At 43.6% G+C, this 23,935-nt stretch overlaps 1 protein-coding gene across 6 annotated transcripts in view; it reads left to right on the plus strand.

Annotated features, from left to right (window-relative positions):
- tanc2b (tetratricopeptide repeat, ankyrin repeat and coiled-coil containing 2b) overlaps nucleotides 1-23,935 on the plus strand; it is a gene marked incomplete at its 5' end in the record, with an annotated part of 118,639 nt that overhangs the window by 16,002 nt on the left and 78,702 nt on the right. For 5 of the 6 annotated variants that reach the window (XM_084039518.1, XM_084039519.1, XM_084039513.1 and 2 more), the window contains one exon: nucleotides 7,019-7,124. In XM_084039518.1, the coding sequence (XP_083895644.1) occupies nucleotides 7,058-7,124 (67 nt within the window). Of the gene's footprint in view, nucleotides 1-7,018; nucleotides 7,125-18,369; nucleotides 18,504-23,935 lie in introns of those variants that run through there. The other variant, XM_084039522.1, reaches the window with a different exon arrangement.

Consider the following 23,935-nt stretch of genomic DNA (forward strand, 5'->3'; position numbering starts at 1 on the left):
GGGAATGCTTATAAAGGAAAGACTGCACATTCAGCACCACATAGATGAATTCAGTGAGGTATGGTACTTTCAACTCGACAACAAATTGCATTCCTCTCCGTAGCAAAGGCACCTGAGGCTGTTATATTTCAGAGCCATGATTTCTCCGATACAAACTTTTAAATAATTAAAACTGATGGCCATAACAAACCCAAAATGTCATTTTAACGGTGCAGAATTCAGAGCATATTCCTTTGCTTCCATGTGGCTCTCAACATGGCGGCTTGAAGCTAACGTTCCCGCTTTATCAGCGGCAACTGACGATGCGTGAACAAAGCACAGAGAAGATAACAACACACACAGAGGGAGTGTGCCTTCATTCTCTGCTGGGGCAAACATAGTCCATCAAACATGTACTGTACATGGAATAGCTCTGACTCCTGGATATGGAGCCTTTCATTATTAAGGAGACTCTCATGTGTAGGAATATTGAGAATATAAAAACAATAGAAGTTCCATGTTTATAATCTGTGTCATGCTCATAGCTGATATCAAAATGTCACAGTTTATTTGTCGAAGCCATATATGGTGCATGGTGATACAGATATCACCGCCTTCCCCCCTGCACAGCAATGAGTGCGCCGGCATTAATCTAGATTTATAAATAATCTATCGTGGGGCAGGAGTGAAATTTTGTTACCAGCGACCTTAAGTGGTTTCTGCATCGTCCTGTGCAGCTCTCACCTAGCGAGTCGGGTCCCTGACACGTCCCCTTATTGATATCAGTGTGATTTATGGAGCTCAGCTCCCCTGGCCATCCTCAACCTGGAGATGGGCGTGTGTTTCATCCCCGTCTGATGGCGCAGGCCGTTGACTGCTGGCAAGATGAGGGCGGAGTCTTTTTTTTCATCCTTTTTGACTGAGAATATGTTCTGTTTCTAACAGGTTGTGTTTAGGATGTTGTTGTGAAGAACAGGTTCCATCTGCCACTATCTTCTCATCCCCTCTCCCTCCCTGAACCCTGAATACAAAGCGCTGTATGTGGAACGTGGAGGGAATCAGTGGATCATCGGATGACTCAGCTCGCAGCTCTCAAGATAAATATTCTCAAACTTTGTGTCTTCTGGCACTGTTCTTGTTTGATTAAGGTCAGACATTCACAGTTTCCAGTCAGTCCGTTGGATTCAGCTATAATTGCTCTCGGAATACGGAGTCCCTCAGGGCAGAGTCCATTTGTCATTCTCAAACTGTTGATGCTTCATTGTGCCGCGCGCTGCCGAGGGATTTTCGCTCTTTCAACAGCAATATTGAGCCGTATTTCATTCACGGGTGACTCATAATTACCGGTTTTAAGACGGATTCTTATTATATCTTTTATGAGGAGTTAGATTTGACTCAGAAATGTCCCCAGTCCTTCCCTTCTCTGGGAGATTAAATTTTATTGGTGGGCACTACAAAATAGCACAATCTCCTCCGTCTCAATTTAAAAACCCTCCCTCTGCTGTAACATCTGTGTTATAGGTAATCACAGTAAGAGCACTCCCACGGGAAACCGTCCTCTCTAATTCTATGATTGTGTCTGCACGGCTTCCTCTCAGATGAGTTTTAATTGGAGGCCAGGGGTAACATGAGATAAATCCTATTGGACGCCCTGCAACACTGGCCTTTGCCATCGCAGGCCCCATTAAGGGATACTTTATTGATTGTAAATAAGCTTTGTAATTAATGGAGGGTCACGCCGGTTCTCAGTCTCGGCTCACAGTCGGAGGGCCACATCTGCTGCCAGCTGGATTTCTTTCATGTTTCAAAATGTAGATAGGGCTTAGTGATTAAAAGTTGAATTCATTCTACAGGCGGCTGGCGGGACTAAGAGACCAAAGCGAATCCTTCTAATATTCTCTGCATGCCGTGGTGAAGCAATTCGTCAAGCGAGGCTCATGGCTAAACCTATATATTTAATGACTAAAGCTAGTAAGGCAAAGTTTAAAGGCTTTCACGGTCTCACAAGGCATGTTTTAGATGTGTTTTGTGTGGTAATTCAAAGTATTTCATAATTCAATAAATGACCTTTAGGGCAACAAAAGTTTTTCAAGTAAAATTCCAGCTATGTTTACATGCATGCACACAAATGCAGAGTTATCCGATGGAGACAATAGTTTGATTGAATTAAACCGGGGGTGTTCCCGTAGGCTATATTTCATCAGTTTAGATTTTTCTAAACTGATGAATCACGATGCATAATTTTTTTGATATTATCCCCCAGTCCTGCTGACAAATGAACCGAGTGTCGTTACAGGAGCGGCGAATGTGCCCTTTTTTTTGGTGAAGTGTTTTTAACACGCTGGAGGAGCATCATGACGGAGCTGTGGAAGAGCCTGAGATGGTTTGCATCCGCTTACGCACATTATCAGTGAGCGCACGCTGCTTCTTGGCTTCCCTTCCCAAAGGCCGGTACAGAGGGTCAGAGAGAGTGGGAACAGCGCTGTGCAGGCGCTCACACCCTCAGATGAAACACCGCTTGTGCACGGGTCCATCGTTTTTCTGTGGCTTGTCTCTCCACGGCGACCTGCGCATCTCTCTCTCGTGTGTGTGTTTGTGTGTGTGTGTGTGTGTGTGTGTGTGTGTGTGTGCGCTTGCTTGCCTACTTAGTATCCTGTCCTCTAAGATTTCAGACATTGATTGCCTCCTCTAGAAACAGACGGCAAAATCTCTCCCTATGTTCTGCTCTGGCAGTTAGTAAACGGCCGTAGCCTTGTCTGGTTAGCTCACCGCTACACATGTGGAAGCAGATTTATCAGGCTCCGCTGTAAAGTCCTGTCTATTTCATCCCAAGTCCTTACAGCTGCTCCAGCAGAGCCGACGTGCAGCTACCGTATGCACTCACTGAGTCAGGGCTTTTTCCCATTTCATGATTTAGTATTATAATCACAGAATGCCTTCTGACCTGTGCGCTAACCAGACCAGACATAATGATCTGCACCCTGCTCATATTTTATGCTGAGGTGACGCTGTGACGGATACACTCCCCCCCCCCCCCCCCCCCCGGAGATGATGCATGCGCGCCGAAGACCTGACCCTTGGTCACCTTACACTCTCTTACCGCTGTCTACATGGTGTCATGGAGAGGGACGCGGTTCATACCAATGACTTGATTTCAGACAAGGGGGATAAAAAAATAAATAAAAAAAAACACTCCTCATCGCTGGAGTGTATATTTCAGCTCTGGGACAAATTAGTAAGGGGCATCTATGCGGTATGAAAATGGCTCCAAATGAACAAGCTTGGAATATAAAAAGTATTGGACAATTCCGTCGGCCCCGGCTTCCTTCTGTGTGGAGTTTGCATGTTCTCCCCGTGTAAGCGTGGGTTCTCTCCGGGTTCTCCGGTTTCCTCCCACAGTCCAAAGACATGCAGGATGGGGATCGGCTCATTGGTGACTCTAAATTGCCCGTAGGTGTGAATGTGAGCGTGAATGGTTGTTTGTCTCTACATGTCGGCCCTGTGATAGACTGGCGTCCTGTCCAGGGTGTACCCTGCCTTCACCCAATGACAGCTGGGATCGGCTCCAGCCCCCCCGTGACCCTGAATACAGGATAAGCAGTAGACGATGGATGGATGGATGGATGGATTGGACAATTCCAGTCAGCCCAATCCGAGACGTTGTATCACTGCTCGTCCACCTTGAACCAGCACCGCTGCTTTCATGAGCTTTATCACACATCAAATTTAGTGAAAAGAAATGAAATAATCAGAGAGAGACCACACATTGTACTTGTATTTTTTATACAGTGCATAGGGAATAAAGGTGGAAGACGGAGAGACAAGCGGCCATGACGCTGCTTTGTTCTTTGAATATAAAACATTTTCTGCTCTTTGTGGCACGTCCAATTTGGCAAGTAATTGAAAAAAATAAATCCCTAAATTAGAGACGTTTCATGTGTTTTGAGGGTATATTTGCCTAAAGCATCAGTTAACTCAGTTTGCCAAGACAATCGTATCACGTTTAAAATAGACGGCGTCTTTCTTCTCCACCGGAGAGCAGCTGCCTCGGGATCCAAGACAAAAGTTGGGAGAGAAAAATGTCTTGCAGAGCCACTGATTCACATCAAGGCTCATTTTTTATTTAGGGGAATCTGTCACCATGGCTGGGTGACGCTGCACTGTTTGGCAAATGAGGTAAAAATATTCATATTTACTGTCCCTCTAAACCAAAGGAGGTTAGGAGTGTTTTTTATGAGCTGTTGGAGTTATCGTGCCCCCTGATACAAACGATATAATGAGCTCTATCAAAAAGATCACTATAAAATCCCATCACCTTCATCTGTATTGGCCTTGACGGGGACGTTCACTGGTGCGGTTGTTGACTGTGAGGAACGGTGTCATAAGGTGCCCGCCATATTATCAGCCCTGAGAATGGTTTGTTTTTGCTGCTGTTTACATTTCCTCCTACATTTTACATTTTCCTTGAATCCTGGAAACAATCACATGAGGTATCAGGATCTTCCAGGGCTGCACGATTCCATCCAAAAAGATCATCAGAATAATATTTCAAACATTTTTATAGATACATAAAGACAATACAATTGCATTGCTTTCTCCTCCATGTTGGGCTACATTCCTGCTTAATGTACACATCTTTGCCTCAAAATAAGACTGGTCCTTATTCATAGTGCATCTCCTAGAAGCTAAACAGAATGTACCAAACATTTTTGTCACACCGATGTCCACGCTCCATTCCTGCCAATCAGCTCATCTTTGCAGCAAAATAAGATTTGGATTTAGGTTTTTCTTCACCTGAATTCGGTGTGTTTTCCCTCTGGTGGCTGGTTGGAAGAAGCTCTAGCGAGCCCGATAGGATCCGTCTCTCCCACTGATACCCAAGAAGGATTTTGATTTGTTGTAAAAAAGGACTTTCCCTTTTTACTGCATGTGTTTCAGTCTGATTGGCCCTAAACTAGTTAATTCCTTATTTCTGCAGGCTGTGTTGTGGTTCGGGGGGTAATGGAGAGATTAGACTTAACGATATGAGTCAGGTAATGGCTTGGCCTGACAGATGTGCGCCGTTGTGAACCAAATGAGCATCTGGCGGTGTCTTTTACATCCTGGCCTTTTCTAGTTTGACAACTTCCATGATGTTGTACTTGATCTCACCGCAATATTTTATGAGAAAGAGTAAATGCTGCTCTTTGGTCTTGGAAGTGTGCACACAACTAAAAGGATAATTCCACATTGAGAAAAAATCTCTGAATGGTCACTAATGGAAAAATGGCTCCAGCAGCACCACTCTGCTTCTCTCAGAACAACAAACACAGCTGGAGTCCTCTCCAGAAGGCATCTGAAGTGATCTGAGGCTGGCTCTGCTCTCATTTTGGCAGCAGCTCCCCCTCAATTTTCACCTGCTATATTGTTGTTGTTCCAATGGACCTCTCTTTTCAGCTCTGTGTCTTTTTTTTTTTTTTTTTTTTATCACACTTGAGCTAAAATTGGCAATCCAGGACCGCAGTCTTGTTAGAGACTTACCTTGGACAACTTCACTCTACAAAAGGACAACCTGACCAACAGCCCGATGTGCAAAATGACAATTTGTATTTAAATTACGATAAACATAAATATGCCTCCGGAGGCCTGCGTTGCTTTCTTCAAGAATTCAGGTTAAGTCATTAACATACTAACAGTTGCAACTAAATAATCAGGCATCTAGGTCTATCCATTTGAGTTTAAACTGGACAGAGATCATATCTAAAAATGCATTATAAATTACAAATGATTATTTTAATCATTTGAAAGGAGACAAACCAACGATGCATGGCTCAGTTTCATCCCACCTGACTACAACATCATGTGTTGCCTCATTGTTTCCCCAGTGTCTCTCTTGTCTCTAAAGGCTCTGGAAGCCTTTTAGACCCTCCTCAACGTCTTTTTTAATTTTTATTGTTTGGGTCCAAAGCTGCCTCCTCAGATGGAGCTTGTCTGTGGGGCTTTGCTGAGTCACTCCCACCTAATGGAGAACATCTGCTTCCATGCTTTTTACTACTCACAGTGTGCCTCTATGAGGGAGGGATAGGGAGGATAAAACAAGCTGCAAGCCAGAACTGAAGACAGCGTTCTGGTTTCAGGTGCTCTGATCTGTCTGCAACGTAGCTGCTTTATACTGAAACGCCGTCCTCCACGTCTGTTTATGACACATCATTTGGTTCTGTTCTACATGTCATGTGTTATATGATAAGGCGAAGTACATTTGCATCCCCCCTCACTTTATCTGTACAAATGAATAAAAGATAAATACATGATTTAAGACAACTCGTCAGCTTTCCCCAGCTGCTTGGTCCTGGACTCATTCACGTGAACAGGAAACTAACTCATAGGACCTAATGATTTTAAATACATTTTCACTGGGAAGTCAAGTTATCCCCTGATTTACCCCTGACACTTTACCAATGCAATTCTTTGTTTTTGTTTCCTTTTTTCATCTCTCTCAAGTGGTTAAGTCAGTGTCAACCATCAAAAAATTATCCTTTTGACTGTCTTTCCTGTGTTTTTGCATCAAAACACACAACTCAAATGATGGAAACAAAAAATTGTATTTTCATTGATGGAAAAAAATCAGCATTAGTTGTTGAATTAATTAATGTATATGAATTAATATAAGCTCCTTTGTGCCAGGTTTTATATATATATATGAAAGCTTTATATTGCTGTGAAAAAAAATCTCCTTCACATAAATATATTTATTCAAGTTTCCCCGCCCAAAACTGCATATTACATTTTGAACATTTTACATTTTGAACATATCATTTATTATCATTTTGAACATAACGTTATGATGGTAAAACTGTGTTTTATGTTGCCTATCCTTTCATTTTTATAAAAAGGCTAAATACATACATGTATATGTACATCTGGTAAGAAGTAGTCGTAAAAGCCCTTGTGCTTTCTTGTTTTCTGCCTACTTTTGTTGCCTTTTAACTGCAGACTTCTATTGTTAACAATCTCAGTTAGCTCATGGAAATATTCATGTGTGTTGTCTTTTCTCCGACAGATTTGTTCTCTAGTCTGATCCCGGACATCTGCTGCAGTCATGTTTAGGAACAGCTTGAAGATGTTGCTGACGGGAGGGAAGGCCAACCGCAAGAGTCGCAGCAGCGGTGAGTCTGTCAGCCACAAACAACAAGGATAAACCTGTCAGCGTGCGGAAGGTGCTCGCCATTCTGTGAGGGTTTATTTTTAGGAAGAAGCTCAGAAGCTTGAAATGTATTTTGGGGTCCTTAAGGAGTAATCTATGACTGCTGCTGAAGACCCCTGTTCTGCTTTAAATAGATCCGAACCAGCTCATCAGTTTTGCTGCTCAAACAGCTTTACCTCCTGTTGTCAGAAAACCCAACACCACTTTTTCCCCACCGGTGCTTATAATTCGGACATGCGATGTCATGCTCCGCTGTGGAGATTTTTTTTTAGGTTCCATTGTACACTTTCCTGATTGGGTAGCTTTGCTTGGGAGCACGACCACGACCAGCAGCTCCACCGGACTGCTCAATGCAGGTTTCACTGTTTGTCGCTGGAGGCTCCTCTCGCTACGTGCCTCCACCTGACGTATAGGAACCTATACTAACTATACTAACTAACCAGCGCGTTCCTTTAGCTGCGCCATCAAAGCTCAACAAAAACTCAAACTCCACGGTTCCCACAGCTGTTTCACAGGAACTGCTTCCTGCCAGAGAAGCCCTTCTTGCAGGTTTAGTTGAAGTTTTCAAGGTCGGGCCGTACGTTGTTGATCTTGTTGTATTTCAACACGATTCTCTCGTGCATGTTAGGGTGTGACTCTTGGCCTAACGGTCGGGTAATCGGAGGGTCTTGAAACGGTTTGAAACTCTATGCTTGAGGGGTTGCCTCCACTTGGCTCTCAACATGGCGACTGTGCTAACAACACTAACAGTGCTAATAACGACGACAGTAGCGCTTTGCTAGCCGATGTGGCACGCTCGCATGCAGAAGTCAACAAAGCACAGAGAAGCTCTGATTACAACACACACAGAGGGACAGCCACTTCACGCTCAGGAAGACATTATTGCTCCATATATTCACATGACAAATCGTTTATTTGCTGCGATGTAATGTTCTGAATATGGTATAGAGACCTACCTTCTAAAGGCCCTCTTTCTATGGTCTTTCCTGCTGTAGTCATGGTAACTTGTTATGTGTCTTCGTATGTGATCGTGGGTTGTTGGGAGACATCTTACATCTATAAACTGAAAGTGTAATTGTTTTACGACGGTGGCTGAAGCGTTTCAGTCGACTCATCACACCTACGGCAAACTCCTGCTCATCAACGCATATGAGCAGCGGTAGCACTTGAATGAATGAATTGATGTTTAATTGGTTAATCCACCATTTCCTACCACTTATTTTGGTCCTGGTCAATATATTTGATGGATAATATACCTAGGAATCATTTGTATACAGCTGGGAATTACCAACAACAAAATCAAGTACTTCATAATAATAGTTGTCAGCTTTATTGTACCGACCACTTTTTACATCATTCTTTGGTATGACCCACACACACACACACACACACACACACACATGAAACCTCTCTCACTTAGCGGAGCAGGGCCTACGATGACGTAGAGAACCCCAGCCTAAAGCAACAGAGCAGGCGCTGTAATTGGAATAATAATTTTCAACACAGGGTCTGAGTCTCCCCAGCACAGGCTCTTTATTGTGAAATGAACGGCATTTTACGAGGGCTTCCGTCCAGCCTCCCACTCAATTTGCAAGGATTAATATCCCATAGTTTATTATGTCACCATCCCTTCTCTCGACTTTATTCAATGCGTTTATAAAAAAAATCTGTTTTTGCAGTTGTTTTGGAGTCTGTGGCGTATCGATGCTATGACTTTTACCAATTATCACACAGAATGATCGATGATCAACTTATTCTTTGAAAAGATGTTTTGCAGGAAGGCAGTTCGTCACTGGTTGTTATGTGGTGATTTAAAAAAAAATGCATTTCTGTGTTTTCAGTCTGATTCAGCTGCATTTTCCCCCCAGCATACATTTTTTAAATAGTATGTAAATTATTCTTTTGTTATCTAAAATCTACTTGCTGAACAAAACTTGCTGCTTTAAATATTTAGAAGGCACTATACTTAGTGAATACTAAAGTTAGTTAGAGATTAAAATTGAATTGCAATTCTTCACAAAAAGGTGCTCCATGCTGCTTTATTTTAAATAATAAAAACATCCATATTGAACTCTGTTATTCATTCAGAGCTTATTACGTGTGTTGACTCATTAACTTGCACTGTGATGTCCTTCACGTCAAGGCTGGATTGCAGCAGCATTAACAGCAGCATTAACAGCAGCAGCAGCAGCATTAACAGCAGTTTCCGTGTCTGTTGCTGTCACTTTGCAGGGAATCCTCCCAGCAGACCAGTGCTGTTCTCACAATCCTCCACTAAAACATGTGTATCTCGCCGTTTCCTACAGTTTTCGGTACACAGGGTGTGTACACGCCCAAATACAGCAACACACACGCAAACACACTACTTCAAACCATTTAAAAACACCAATGCACGCTATTTTAGTTACGCTACCTGTGTATCCACTTTTCCCCTCTTACTTAGCTCTCCAAGGACATCTGGAGGTTTTAGCAACCCTGACTTATCAGCTTGTAACAGACAGGGAGCGCTAGAGAGCTACATCCCATTGCGGCTGTTGTGGGAGGAGCACTTCTCTCGACCACTCTAAAAGCCTGCCTCTGTGCTCGGATACGCCGACCGCTGAAAAGGGTCTTCAGTTCAAGTGTGAGATTGTGAGACGAGCCGGGCGTCCTCTGCGTTTGATGCAGTCTGAAGTGAGCTTGGAGCTTCAGGAATGCTTGAAGCTCTGAAGGGGAATGTGCTGTCTAATCTGAAGACAAACGGATGACCGGCTGGCCCTTCATCTGCATTGTTTGAGCCCCAAGTTGCTTAGACAGTGAATGAAATTTTAATTTTTTTTAATTGAATCACCAAGATTAGCTCTGATTGGGATGATGCTGAATTGTATAAATCTCTATTGTGACACACAGGCTATTATCTCTCCGGGAGCTGCACTGTGTAGCCGCTTTTCTCAAAGGGATACCGATATCAGGCCGATGCCGACTTAAATAGCTGGATCAGGGTATCGGTGACAATGGGGCCGATCTGTTCAGTTCGATGTTTTGTTAATATTCTGTTATATTTTCTATACATTATATACTGTAATTTCAATTAAGTGTAGGTGTTGACCAATGTTGTGGTTCCTTTTAAAAGGTTGAAAAGTGACAGGAATTACAATTTAAGATTTGTCTTTTGTTGTATTTGTTACCTTCATAGACTGCATGTAAAAAAGGTGACGTAGACATTGTGACGTAGCTTACTAATTAGTAATCACAAGATAGCCACACCCTAAAACATACCCTGCTTTATCATCTTTTTGACCCCAAAAGGGACCATAGTTTACCAACAGCTTTACCAAAGCTTCATTGAAATAGACTTGGGTTTGTGACCATAAACTCTTGTTGACAATGTCTACTTTGAAAATAAATCAAGTAAGAAGTAGTAATTTTCTCATAGAGTCACATGCAATCAGACAGAGGAGGCGCCCCCTGATGGCCAGTAGCAAGAACACACATTTAAGGCACTTTAGTGTTGGCTTCACTTCACTGGAGGTTGGTGCCTGGTTCTAGTTCAGACTTTCTTTTTTTTACAAACAACCACAGAGCTGTAAGTATCATATGCACCGACAGCTTATTGGTCGGAGAGTCTGGAGCGACTGTCACGCCTCATCGTCATCGCTCCATTAAGCAAAATTAAGTTTCAGAGAGTCGTGTGCATTTTACTCTTTTCTCATGTTTTATTTATGTTAGGGTTTTGTCTTCAGACACTCATTAATAGATGAGTCAGTCTCAAATTCGCTCGCTCTCCTCTCTTGCTCCGACCGCTCTGCCATTAATCAGACACCTTTTAATATCTGAAGCGAGCGTTCACTTGAGAGCGAGTTAAATCTCACGCTCTGAGATACAGGCTGTTTAAACGGGGAAATGGATAAATGTCTCGCAATAACGACAGCAGCAGTGTTTACATATGAGAAAATGCTGCGAGTGTTTCCATTAAGACATTAAACCAGTGTATGCATTTTAGGTGTTTTTTGTTGTTGTTTTTTAGAAAGCGGCCCAACTGCTACTGTTGCCTGCAGCAGTTTCATGTAAGTACACCAGACTGGGAAGCTAAAATGTGAGCGAGAAGGAAAACGTCCCCTCATGGTCTCTGATATTACTTTGTGCTCCATACTTTTCTAAAATGGAGAGGTTGCTTTTTGTGGCGTTATTGGGGACATTTTGACTGCCGTGTTCTTCTCTTATCCATTGGTCTGGATTTAGAACAAAGTCAACAGCCTGACACTGGAGTTACGGTTTATGGCACCGGTTGGACTGGGAAGTGAGAACCGGGTTGAAAGGTTGGGCTGACTGGACGGAGAGCTGTTGCATGACTAATAAGATCTCCGAGAGACGGGTTTGATCGTGACACTCGAGCAGACAAGGTGAAGCTTGTCCCATTCACACTCTTCTGACAGTAAGTCATGTGCGTTTTGCTGCAGCTAATGTTTTATTTAGTGCTCATGAAAAATAAGTGATTATTAGCATGAATGATCAGGACAGCAGCTGGACCTCATGTGTCATAAATGGGTGGAAAATGACAGAAAAATGGACAAAAAGAGACATTGTGTATAGGGATGTCCCGATCCAGCTTTTTGCACTTCCGATCCGATACCGATATTGTAGCTTTTAGTATCGGCCGATCCAAGCATGTATTAAAGATTAAAGATATTTACTTATTTTGTTGTCAGACTCATGTTGAAAAGGGTTTTACTCTTAAGAACAACTAGCCAACTTAATTAGGTTAGTTTGAATAATCCACAATGGTTGGTAATGAGAAGCTGACCTGTTTATTCTTAACAGGGTTAAATAAACACAAAATAGACAAAATAATAAATAGTCAATTAACCACACAAACTGAATTGGCATCAGTACTCTGCTCTTGAACAACAAGAGTGTAAACCAAGGCTTAAAAAGCCATCAGTGCAAATATTGTAAACTGTATAAAAAAAGCAAAACACACAGAAAACCTGAGTAGAAAATAAATAGTCAATTAACCACACACAAACTTTTGACATTTTTATCGATAACTTTAAATTCTTAGTGGGACATGCACAGACAAGTCCTTCTTTTTGTTGTTTAGGGGATGCTGGACAGGTCGCGAGGTGTGTGCTAGGTGTGCTGGAAAACGCGGACCGGATTTTGGGGAAAAACTGAAGAAAACTGGAATGGATTACTACATCGGCGTGCTGGAAAACACAAATCTTTAAAAAAAACTGGTCGGGAGTCCGGATCGGGATTTTCCCGTGCAGGCCGATCCGATATCGATATGCATTTTTTGCTAATATCGGCGGCCGATCCGATCCAAATATCGGATCGGGACATCCCTAATTGTGTAGTGTAAAGGCCAAGTTATGCTTCCGCGTCGACACAACGCAAGGGTGCTTGCGGACCCCTTACGTCCCTGCAGACCCCCCTTACGTCCAACGCAAGGGCCTGACGTGCACCTCCCAAAAATCCTAGAGGCGCGTCGAGGCAACGCAACACCAACGCAACACCAACGCAGCGGCATTGGCTGTGATTGGTCCGCTAACTACATCCGCTGGGGACCGCTATCCGGTTTCCACTCATAAACACCGCCATATAAACTTTTAAAAGGCTACTTTTATTGTTTTCACCTCGTTTTATTGTTTGCACCTTGTCGCTTTTGCACAAAGAAATAAAACACCAAGTTCTGAAAAATTGTGGATGTTTAAAGCCGGAAAGTAAACAAATACGCTATAATGAGGCTAACGACGATATACGTCAAGAGTCTCGGTCGGTCGGTCATTCTTTACAAAAAACATAGCGCCCTTTACCGGTGTGGCATTGAATTGCATTTCAACACGTAAACCCAACGCAGAACCATCACGGTCTCCCAGCAACCAGCAAGAGTTAATGGAATCGAACCAAAGGTTAGTTGTGAAAGCAACAGCAAGCCTCTGGTCAGATAATCTGTTTCTGTGAAGAAAACCACTGCCCTGAGGAATGGATGTACGAACTTCATACACATTTTCCATTTGGCATAAAAGATAAAAAGGCCTGTTATAAAAAAAAGAAAGAAATCGGTTCGTCCCACAACACGCTGCTGTGATAGCGTCCGTGTTTCCTCCGTTCAATCAGATGGGGAAATGTTCCAGTAAGCAACAAGTCTGACAGGCAGCAGGTGCTTGACAGGAATCAGATCCCCTTATCACAGCACTCCAACTGATGGCTCCTTTTCCACGGTGGAGGAGAAATCTAATTAGAGATCATCAGATCCGCATACATGCTTTGAGCTCCAAGGCACGAGGAGTGACACAACAGTCAGGCCTAATGCACTGTAATTATTGTCAATCTGAAATCGGAGATAAGCCCACCTGTGCTGGGCCAATGTGACTTCCAGATACCTCGCACAAGTCGATTCTAAGCACAGGCCATTATTACGCTACAGGCTACTTATTCCCAAGGTGGTTATGTATACAACTATTGGCCCGATATTCCTGACGATTGTTGGAAGGGTGAAGCATGGGCCCAAAGAGGAAGCCATTACATTTAAGCATTGCTCTTCATTGATATGAATGGCCTCGGCAGAGGTCTGCTCTCCATATGCCCCTTTTATTTATCCGTCCACTTCACATGCTGAGGATCGATCCGACCGAGCGTTAACGTCCCCGCTGCATTCTGGGGTTTTCAAAATGAATTAGTAATGTGCTAAAATGACAGGAAGATACAAGGGGAAATATTAAATATGCTTTCTTGGTTTAGATTTGAGTAATTATTTTGGTTTGTCTGCCACTTATACCCCCGTTTTGAAAAATCAATTGAAAAGATAAATGCACAATCCTTTGTTTTCACATTGCATCTGTTGTTTTTCTAGGTATATGTGGCATTCGCGAGTGATTTAATCTGTTTCAGTCATCAGTATGCCGTAAAATCTAATGAATGCAATGGAAGGACATGCATATGCAGGTGTTGAACATTTACATATATATTGCTGCTCCTTGCATGCAAAGGAAAAGCTATGGGAACATCAGTGACTGCGTGTAGAAATGAATCATTCCAGCTATCAGATCAGGTGAACGAGCGACAGGAGGAGCAGCGGCAGCTTCATATGAGCCGATTCTGGCTGATCTCCACCGAGCGACAGATTGGCGCCTACTGCTCCACAGAATGTCCTCTTCCTTCCTGTATTAATGAACCCAGGGGGAGAAAAATGAATGGAGGGAATTCAGTGGAGCATGTTCTTTGAAAACATGCAGAGGAATATCATATTTAGTCCTACATTTGCCCAATAAGATACAGATTAGAAGATGTTAAATTTGGCCCAAGTAATGGATACGTTTTTCTATGAAGTTGATGGCTGATGCTTTAGGCATACAACTTACAACAAATATGTTCTTTAGGCATCAATCTGCTTTCTTGATTCATTATTTAAAAATTGTAAGAGCGTTGCAGAAAATCTTTTAAAAGGGAGCACATTTGAGAATCTTTTGCCTTTGCGGTGTTTTTATAGATTGATCAACAAAAAAGCTGCCAGTTTGGTTCTATTATTCCTGTTGTGTCATTCTTATGTTGCAGATTGATCTCTAAAGTCCTCTTTATCTCGCACCGTGCATCATGAAAAGTCCCTGCCTGTCTTAGTCGGCTTTCAATGTGAACATTAGGATGCTGCGTAAACACAGCAGACTGTAGACGGCAAAGCAGACTATGGATCAGTGAATCAATACGGTGCACAGCTGCCTGACCTTTGGTTACTAAGGACAACAGCCTGATACATACTCTTTGAGCCTCACTGCAACGTGTCAGCTTCCTTCCATCGGCTGCTGACATTTATTTCTCAGGTTTCCTTGTTGCAGCCGGCGACTGACCAACATCAGGAATCGTCTGGGTAAAGTTGTTATGGTGATGCATACACGGGAGATGCATTAATTATGTTAGAAAACTAAGTGTGGAGTTGTTTTTTCTCCAGTAGTGGACATGGAGGGCCATGGAGGGAGGCTGCACCCTCATCAGCCTCCTCCTCAAAGCAACAGAGCACAGGAGAAGCCGCTCCTCACTTCCCGCCACTCAGACGGCATAACGAGCGGCGACCAGGTGGGCGACGCGGCCCACGAAGCCGGCAACCTCATCAGCCAGCACCTGTGGCCTCGTCACTGGGTCACCATGGCAACAAAGCTGTGGCAAAACGAGAGTGTGATGAAGGTCAAAGACAATTCAGACGTAGCGTCGAGAGGGCCGTGGGGGGGGGGGGTGACTTGACCGAAGTGTCAGCAGTGGCACTCTCCTATCTCGTGGAGTGTGGGAGGCACTTAGAGGTCCATCATTATGGTTCAGTGCCGCCACTTGATGCACACGCCGCCCTTGTCACAGATACCCATGAGCCTCTAGTGAATCTATCCTTCCAGTCCTTCTGACTCAAGAACGTGACGGTGTGAAACCTCTTCTGCTTTCCTATGTGAGAGTCAGGTTTGGGGCCGGAGATGTGGCTGAAATCCATGATATTCAAGAGCAACTTAACTCTATAATAAAGTGTCACTTTATTATACTTTAAATAGATTATTTTACCAGCCTGTAGGGTGAATTGCAACAGCAGTTCCTTTCTTTTCCAAATGAAATTCCATCAAATGACCCTTCGGTAAGCCCCACCCCCTCACTGCTTCTCCCTCTGTCAGAGCTGCCATGGAGCCCACACTGTCACTAACTGCACTCTGAATAAGTACCTCGTTTTAAATAAAAAGATTTGGGGAGAAGCAGGGTTTAAGAGTATTATATTAATACATTGATTTATAATTGAATCGGCAGAAAAGTAATCATCACCAATTTTGAAAAGTGAGGAAAAGGTAGTTTACAGCTGTCAGATGATTTGTTTATTTTCTCTATTACATATCAGTGTGAATTGCATATCTGTGAGTTTCAAACTGTGTTGGACAAGACAAGGTCACCTTGGAGTCTGGCAACGTGTCACTCATAGTTTGAGTTTTTGTCCACAGCCACTCCGAACCTTTTAGTTGATGAAACGTCATTACATTTTCATCAACTTTTTAGCCATTACTCTTAGTCAAAATGCTTTCCGTCTTAATTTGGGGCCAAAGCCATTCATTTAGTCATTTTAGTCTCGTCATGAAAAAAAAGGTTGTTGACCAACATATTTTGTCATCGTTTTCGTGAACACTGTTTTCCAACCATGGTGAGTGAAAAAGGCCCGTTTATTCTGTTTTTTTTTTTTATTCCTTCTGTCACCTGTCCTTCTACAGAACATGCAGTACTTTGAAGAAAACTTTCAATACGAGACATTGTAATTGCTGATTTAAAAAAGAACCCCACCCACAATGCTGTGAAGAGTATTCTTGCTCGGCTGCACGTTGTTCCTCACCGCAGTGAAGCACGTCCTCTCGTAGTGCACGCTGGTGTGCGAGAGACGGCGGCGAATCGTGTCTCGGTTTGTCGAGCATCGGTTCTGGTTTGATGATCGGCATGAATCTGCGTGAAAGACTCGACGTGTGTGTTTAAAATCAGCACATGAGACGCGTTCCGTCAGCCGTCGGACTCCCATGGCGAACCCTCCAACGTCCCGCTGACATCGCCGGCGGTCCTCTTCTCATCTCTGAGTAATGCATCTCGCCTTGTGGAAGTACAGCGACATTTAAACGGAGTCGGCGGCCGCGTCTCTCCCATGCGGCCTTGTTTGTAGAGATGGAGGCTCCAGCAGTAGGGAGTGGGTGGGCAGCGCGATGCGTCGGTCTAACCTTCCTCCACTCTCTGATCACAACGTCAATAGTGGGAAGTCTCGCTCTCGTCTTAATGTGTCCCTTAACTCTTGCTCTACTTGCTTTCCTGCTGCCCCTCTACGGCCTTTTCCTTCTCATTTCCTCCTGAGTATGCTTCCTTATGGTCTTCCAGGCAGGAAGTCGCTAATCACAATCCAACGCTGAGATTTCTGCTGGATGCATGTCAACTCTTTACTCTGTGTGAATGTTGACAGCTTGATTAAAGGGACGTGTTCACGGCTGAGGCGTGACTGATATGAAGCAGTTGGCGTTAGCGTGACCTAGATATGGTGTCTTTAATTAAAGGTGCCGTCTGAACAGGGATACTGTTTTCTATGCAGGTTAATGTTTTTGGGCTGCCGGAACTGAAGATATGGTTGCCATTTTTTAGCCATATATTGTGAGTAATGGGACAATGTAGGATTTTATAGTGGATTGCGATAAAAAACAACCAAAAAAATAAATGTTTCATTTATTCCTCTTTGTATTTATGCAGACTGACCTTATGATTTATGATCATGCAATTTAAGATTATAGATCATTTTTCACAAAAATAATAAAATATAAAAATATTTGTTTACACGATATAAAGTGACTCCAGTATGTTTCACTGCCATTTTAAGAGTTTTAAGTATATTTTGATGATAATCGGGGTAATAATGCAATTTGAATGTATTTTTGCCACGATAGTCATGAAACGCTGCACTTTGGAGTCAGTGGAAGTCTGAGGGAAGGCGGTGGGAACCAAGAACGCGGCAGACAGACAAAGTTAGCTGGTGAACAAACAGTCAGATATCCCCTCCAGAGCTGGTGGAGACCAAAAACGGAGCAAAAATCAAAGTGAGGATTGTAACTTCGCTCCGGCTCCGAATGGCGTATAAATAGAAGTATAAACGGTTTGCTAACACATCGCAATCAAAATCTGTGTTTGCAACTTACCCCAAAGTGGCAGAATATTTGGTTAAAGCAGCTTCACAATTGCCAATTTTGCAATCTCAATATCCTAAATGCCTCTCTTTGAAACTGCAATCTCTATAAAAACGATGACTCGTTCAGCCTCTTTAGCATAAGTAAAAAGTGAAAAGATCAGTCGGCACTGGAGATCACTGGCTTTGAAAGAGTTAAGGAATTCTGCCCTGCATGGCTGAAAGAAGAGAGAGGAGGAGGATGAGGGAGAGTTATTGCTGCCAGAGAGCGAGAGGAGGAGGGGGAGGAGGTGGAGGAGGAAGAGAGAGAGAGAGAGAGTTGCCGGTCTGCCTGTGTGTGTGTGTGTGTGTGTGTGTGTGTGTGTGTGTGTGTGTGTTTGTATGTGTGTGTGAGTGTATGCGTACCGACACCTGGCGCTCGCCCTCCCTCGCTGCTCACATTGTGGAGAGCTCTCTGCCTGTCTGGGTCATTCTTTACCCCTCTCTCTCTCTCTCTCTCTCTCTCTCTCACCCTCACCCTCTTTTTCCTTCTATTCCCTCCCTCTATCTTTCATTATTTTCCCCCTTCTCCTCCCCCGGGTTGTTTTTTCCTCTCCGTGCCCCTACAATCTCCTCCTTTTGTTTAGGATCTGCCTTACTATGGTGCAGGATTTTTACTGCCTGGGCAGACGAGGCGCTCCACTGACAAAGGTGAGCCGGAGGAATCGGGGCGGGAGGATGGATGGATGGCTGGATGAATGGATCGCTGGATTGCGCAGATGTAGATGTGGGAATCTCTGTTGTGAACGTAGGGAGTGGTGGAAAGAGCCCCTGTTCATTCAAGCTTCAGCCGTTAATTGTATTCTCAGGGATTTTTGCGGCAAGTCTGAGCAGCTCAACGCGTGGGCGTCTCCATGTGTGTTTTTAAAGGTGAAAGGTTCAAGAAGTGTTTAGTGTCTCTGGTTCTTTTTTTTCACCCGTATCAGCAGCATGTGTCAAACCCCATCTCAGCTGGTTTGTCTCCTCCGTTGTGGCCCCTGTGCACCGCGTCACCTTGACCCGGTAGTGGACTCGCAGCAATCAGTGTCTCGGGGGAATCGTGCCACACCTTAAGCATGGACACTGTGTGTGTGTGTGTGTGTGTGTGTGTGTGTGTGTGTGTGTGAACTGACATTGATCCACTGTGCTGCTTCATGTAATATCTGTCACTCTTTTTGACTTCAACTGAATAACATCAAGTGTCTCTGCTTGCTGTCACTGATTGGTTTCCACAGAATTATGTCTCTGTTTATTGTTTTCCCATCTCTCAACATCCACCTCACTCGTCCTCCCAAACCTCTGTTTTCACACGGACCAAAACGTGTCTCTATATACTTTCTATCACATCATCATTAAATCAGAATTTTCATTTAGAATGGCTGCTCATGTTTGGCTACAACTTTAGATGTGAGAATGTTGGCTCCATTTTGTTTACTTGCAGTCAGGATTATATTGTAATGTTGCCACCAAATACTTTTTGCTTTCTTGTTCTTTGAATTAGACATTTGAAATCCTCTTTTGTTTTGTAAAGGATACCTCTAAAACTTGGATCTGACGTTTGCAGCTGTGGCCATCATTTCTATCTGTTAAGGTGATGTTGCGCCCATTTCAATGTTGCTACAAATAAGTCAGAAGAATCTAAATAACTTTATTTAAAAACTGGAACTCTGCGGACCTCATTACTCCTACTCCTCATTACATAACTCCTCCTTACTCGGCAAAACACTTCAGTTAATATATACATCAATTGATCTGTAAAATAGTGGGTGGGGACCCCAAATTCACCTCTTAAAGGAGCAATGTGTAGGAATTAGTGACATCTAGTGGTGAGGTTGCAGATTGCATCCAACTGTCCACTCGCCACTCCCTTTCCAAACGTGTCAGAGAATCTACGGTGGCCTTCAGGTAAAAACACAGAAGGCTGTCTGTGCAGCCAGTGTTTGGTTTGTCTATTCTGGGCTCCCGTAGAAACACACCAGGATGACATGGCCAACTCCAATAAGGGACCTGCTATCTATGTAGATATAAACGGCTCAGAGGTTACGAAAACACAACGATACGGAGTTTCCGGTCATCATATGAAAACATTCTCCTAAATCCTACACGCTCTACGTTTTTAAATGACTTTAAACACAAAGATACTTAATTTACTATCACACAAGGCAGAGGAATGTGTCACGATGGAGAAGCAAGAATTTGGACACTTTTGAAAAATGTCTTTAAATCAAAAATCAATAGTCGCCATTTAATCTTTGGACAATTTGATCTGTGGACTTATCATTTTCCGGCTCCACCGTGACCTGACTTTTTCCGGGTAGTCATTTTCCCACTTGCCTTAACTGTGGGCAATTTAAACACCTCCATCAGGAAACGCATGACCTTTTGCCGTGTGATTTAGTGCCACTGCCCATTTCCCCTGAAGTTTAACAAGCCCGTTATTAAATTTCATAAAAAAATGTCATTGTTTCTTCTCGAGGTTAGCGTAGAATGTCATACATAAAATGTAAATGGAAAGTGTTTGGTTGAGGTTGTTTTTTCATAATAAATAGCGTCCTGCCGATATCATATTGAAGCATGTTCTCAAGACGCCATGCCCGCTCACCAGTCATCCACTTCCTGTCTCTCTGTTCCTTCTCTCTCCCCCTCACTCTGTCATCACTTCACTGACTGTAACTCTCTCCTTCTTTCTCGCACACTCTGCTACTCTCTCTCTCTCTCCCACCCACTCAGATATTTCTGGAGAACAAAAGGATGAGAGAGAGGGAGATGAAAACAGTGGAGCAGGGAAGGCTTAATGTTCCAGCCTTTACGTAGGCTAATGAGTCTTCACCGCTCCATCCCCTCTCTCTTCCTCCCATCCTCCTCCTCCTCCTTATCCACATCATCATCTCATGACCAAACTTGTCCTCCTCGCTCCTTCCTTTCAGGATCTCCCACCTCGGAGTCACGTCGTCGCCCCCCCTCCATCTCCATCTCCTCCAGTCGTCACGGCCGCTTCCTCCTCCTCCTCCTCCTTCATCTCTCTTCGCTCTAACATTTTCATCACACTTTCTTGTTACATCCGTCCGACCGTTCATCCTTCCTTTCATTCCTCGTGGCGTGGTTATTTTCTGACACCCCCTCGTCATGTTTTTTTCCCACTCATTCCACCTATTCATCATCCCTTTATTCTTGTTATTACAGGTGCTAACCATTTGCCTCAGCACTCTATTTTTAAACTATTTGTTCTTTTTCATATCTTTTTTATACTATCGTTCTATATTTTCTTTTCGTAATGCATCTTTCTCTTCCTAGCACACCACACACTGACCCATACACAGACTAGACCCAAACAAAGCAGCCTGCATAATTGTGCATTTGGCCGTGAGAAATATGAAATAACGTGGTGGTGGCCCATTTAAATGTTTGATGCCATGCAGGACTGCTAACCCCCCTCCTTCAGAGGCATCCTGTTGTTTTTCTGTCAGTCGGGGGGTTGAAACTGGCCTTTCATTGTGCCTCTTGTTGTGGATGGGCTCATTATTGCTGCTCAACGCTGTGTGCCTTTGAATAGCAGGAAGTGCCCATGCTAGCTGAGCATACTGAGGGATATTGTGTCGCTCTACTCACCGCATGGGAAAGCAGCAAAACATAACATTGCGTAAGTGGACGGCGGCGGTTTACCTCACAAAGTTGGGAGGGGCCACGATGGCGATGCGTGGACAGAAGTCACGGCAGCTGTGTGTCCCGATGCGTCCCGCCGCCTGTCTCTGACTGACGTGCCATCTCCGAATTCAAACCTACCGTCTGCCTGACTGTCTGGTGGCCTTCTCTTCCTCCTCTTCAGTCTATGGCAGCCATGTTTTTCACTCTCAGTAGCTGTAACTCCTCCTGACACTCGCTGGAAGGCAGGACTGGATTTCTCTGGCCTCCGGATGAGTTTATCTGCTTTGACAAGTCTGGTGATTTTGCCAAAGACACGTGTACTGAAACAGGTGCTGAAATCATTCATTGATTGAAAGAACATTTATCAAATACAATTTTGACGATGGATTATTCGGATGGTTCCAGATTCTCACATTTGTTTCTTTGGTCTGTTTTGTATCAGTATAGATGGAATAACTTTTGAGTTTAAGAGTGTTTAGTGGTCAAAACACTTTAATGACACATAATCAAGTTAAGCAACAAGAATACCTTTGGTCTGGGAGCTTTGCCACAATTTCAGGCTTAACAATTGATATACAGTATATATATATATATATATATATATATAGGAAAAATAAATTCCCTCATTAAATGATAATGAATGTAATCATTAGTTGCAGCCACATTCTCCAGCTGATCATACTAAATATAGTTTCTCTGGGCTGCATTGCATGGAAGTGAAGAGAAATATGGCCGCCACCATCACTACCAATGCAATAAGCTACCAAGATTACTTTAACACGTGCCTGAATTATGGAAGCTAATGTTGTAACTGTATTTCTGTAAGTTAGGGTGAAGTATGCAACTTGTGTTACGGTTAAACGTGGATCAATAATTAAAGAAAGCTGTAGGACTGTGTTTGCAAGTGCCTTCGCTAGCTAAAGTAGCTTGCTAAGAGATAGCTAACATTAGCTTTCTAACAGCTAGTCCCCAATAACCAACAACTACGCCCCCTTTAGGAAGGATGCTAACATACTCCTTTGGCGTGCTGAGAATACAATTCTAGGCATTTTCCTGCGTATTGTGGATTATCTTCTCCTCCGGTGAGCGTCGCTCCGTCTCTTTAGAAACCGACCGAGCAGTGACGACTACAACCCAGACAGGATGAAGTGCCTTGCTCAAGGCTGCACATGAAACACTGGTGGAAGGCTTCCACGCTGGATCTGGGAAAAACAATGTGTCTCTGGCCTTTATCTATTTTCAGTATCTAGACACACACACACACACACACACACACACACACTGGCCTATATCCTGGAGTTTGTGACATTGTTTTTTTTTTTTTTTTAAACCCATCGTTGAATTCTTTGCACTCTGCAATGTTTTTCAGGAATTAGAAGGTTTTTCTCACTGTTGATTCTCAACAATGACATTGATGAAATCCAATATTCTGCTTTCGTTCAACGAAGGACAATGCAGCAGTTCATGTTAGGACGAACGTTTGTCTCTTGAATCATTCTAATGACACTCTAAATATACCGAGTGTATTACGGGGTCGCAGCTGTCACTTTGAGGATGGAAGACATCCAGCCGCGTAGCGTAGCCTAATTCCTCCTCGCCGTGTGCGAAGCGCCGGTGTCGGCCGTGGCACTGCAGGCTCCGCAATCCCCAAGTCTGTTTTATATTTAATGTGTATTTCATTATTCAGGCCTGCTTGTTTGCAGTTGTAGACCCATCTTCCACTGCAATTGAGATGGCGTGTGGGTTTTTCTCTCTCTCTCTCTCTGTGTGTGTGTGTGTGTGTGTGTGTGTGTGTGTGTGTGTGTGTGCGTGTGCGTGTGCGTGTGTGTGTCGTCGTATGGGCACAACGACACTGAGAATGAGTGAATTATTGCACTGCTGTGGGCAAGAGCAGGATAAGAATAACAGCACCACGAAGGGCACATCTCTGTCGCTCTGCTTCACCTCTCTCCGTCCTCCACGCCTCGTCCGTTACTATGGCCACAGTCAACGGCTGCCGCTCTCGTCGCTCCTCTGTCTCCTCCTCCCTCACCACTTCTCACTTGCTAATTGTTGAACGCCTTGTGCTTTGATTGGGATGAGGAGGAGGAAAACTAAATGAGACTTGTCTGCCGTCGGCCTTTTCCTAGCCGACACCCTTTTTTTACGGTGGGGTTTTTATTGCTTGTGGCGGTTTTGCAGACACTGTATGCTTCTTTATCTGTTGTTTGGCATTTAGCCGGTTGCTCCACAAGGAGGTGCAAGCATTAAGTCATGATATAAATTGATATACCAGTGATTGTGGAGGAGCTTTTGTGTTTTTCATAACCTTTAGAAGTCTTTTATAGCGCACAGAACCCCTCAATTAGCTGATATTCTATCAAAACATGACTCATTTCAGATTTGTCGCTCTTCAAAACGAATATCACCAAATGGACTCTCCAACAAAAATGAATTATATAATCCGTGCAGCCCCGCAG

Source organism: Eutrigla gurnardus (assembly GCF_963514095.1).
Source record: "Eutrigla gurnardus genome assembly, chromosome: 22".
NCBI classification, from domain to species: Eukaryota; Metazoa; Chordata; class Actinopteri; order Perciformes; family Triglidae; genus Eutrigla; species Eutrigla gurnardus.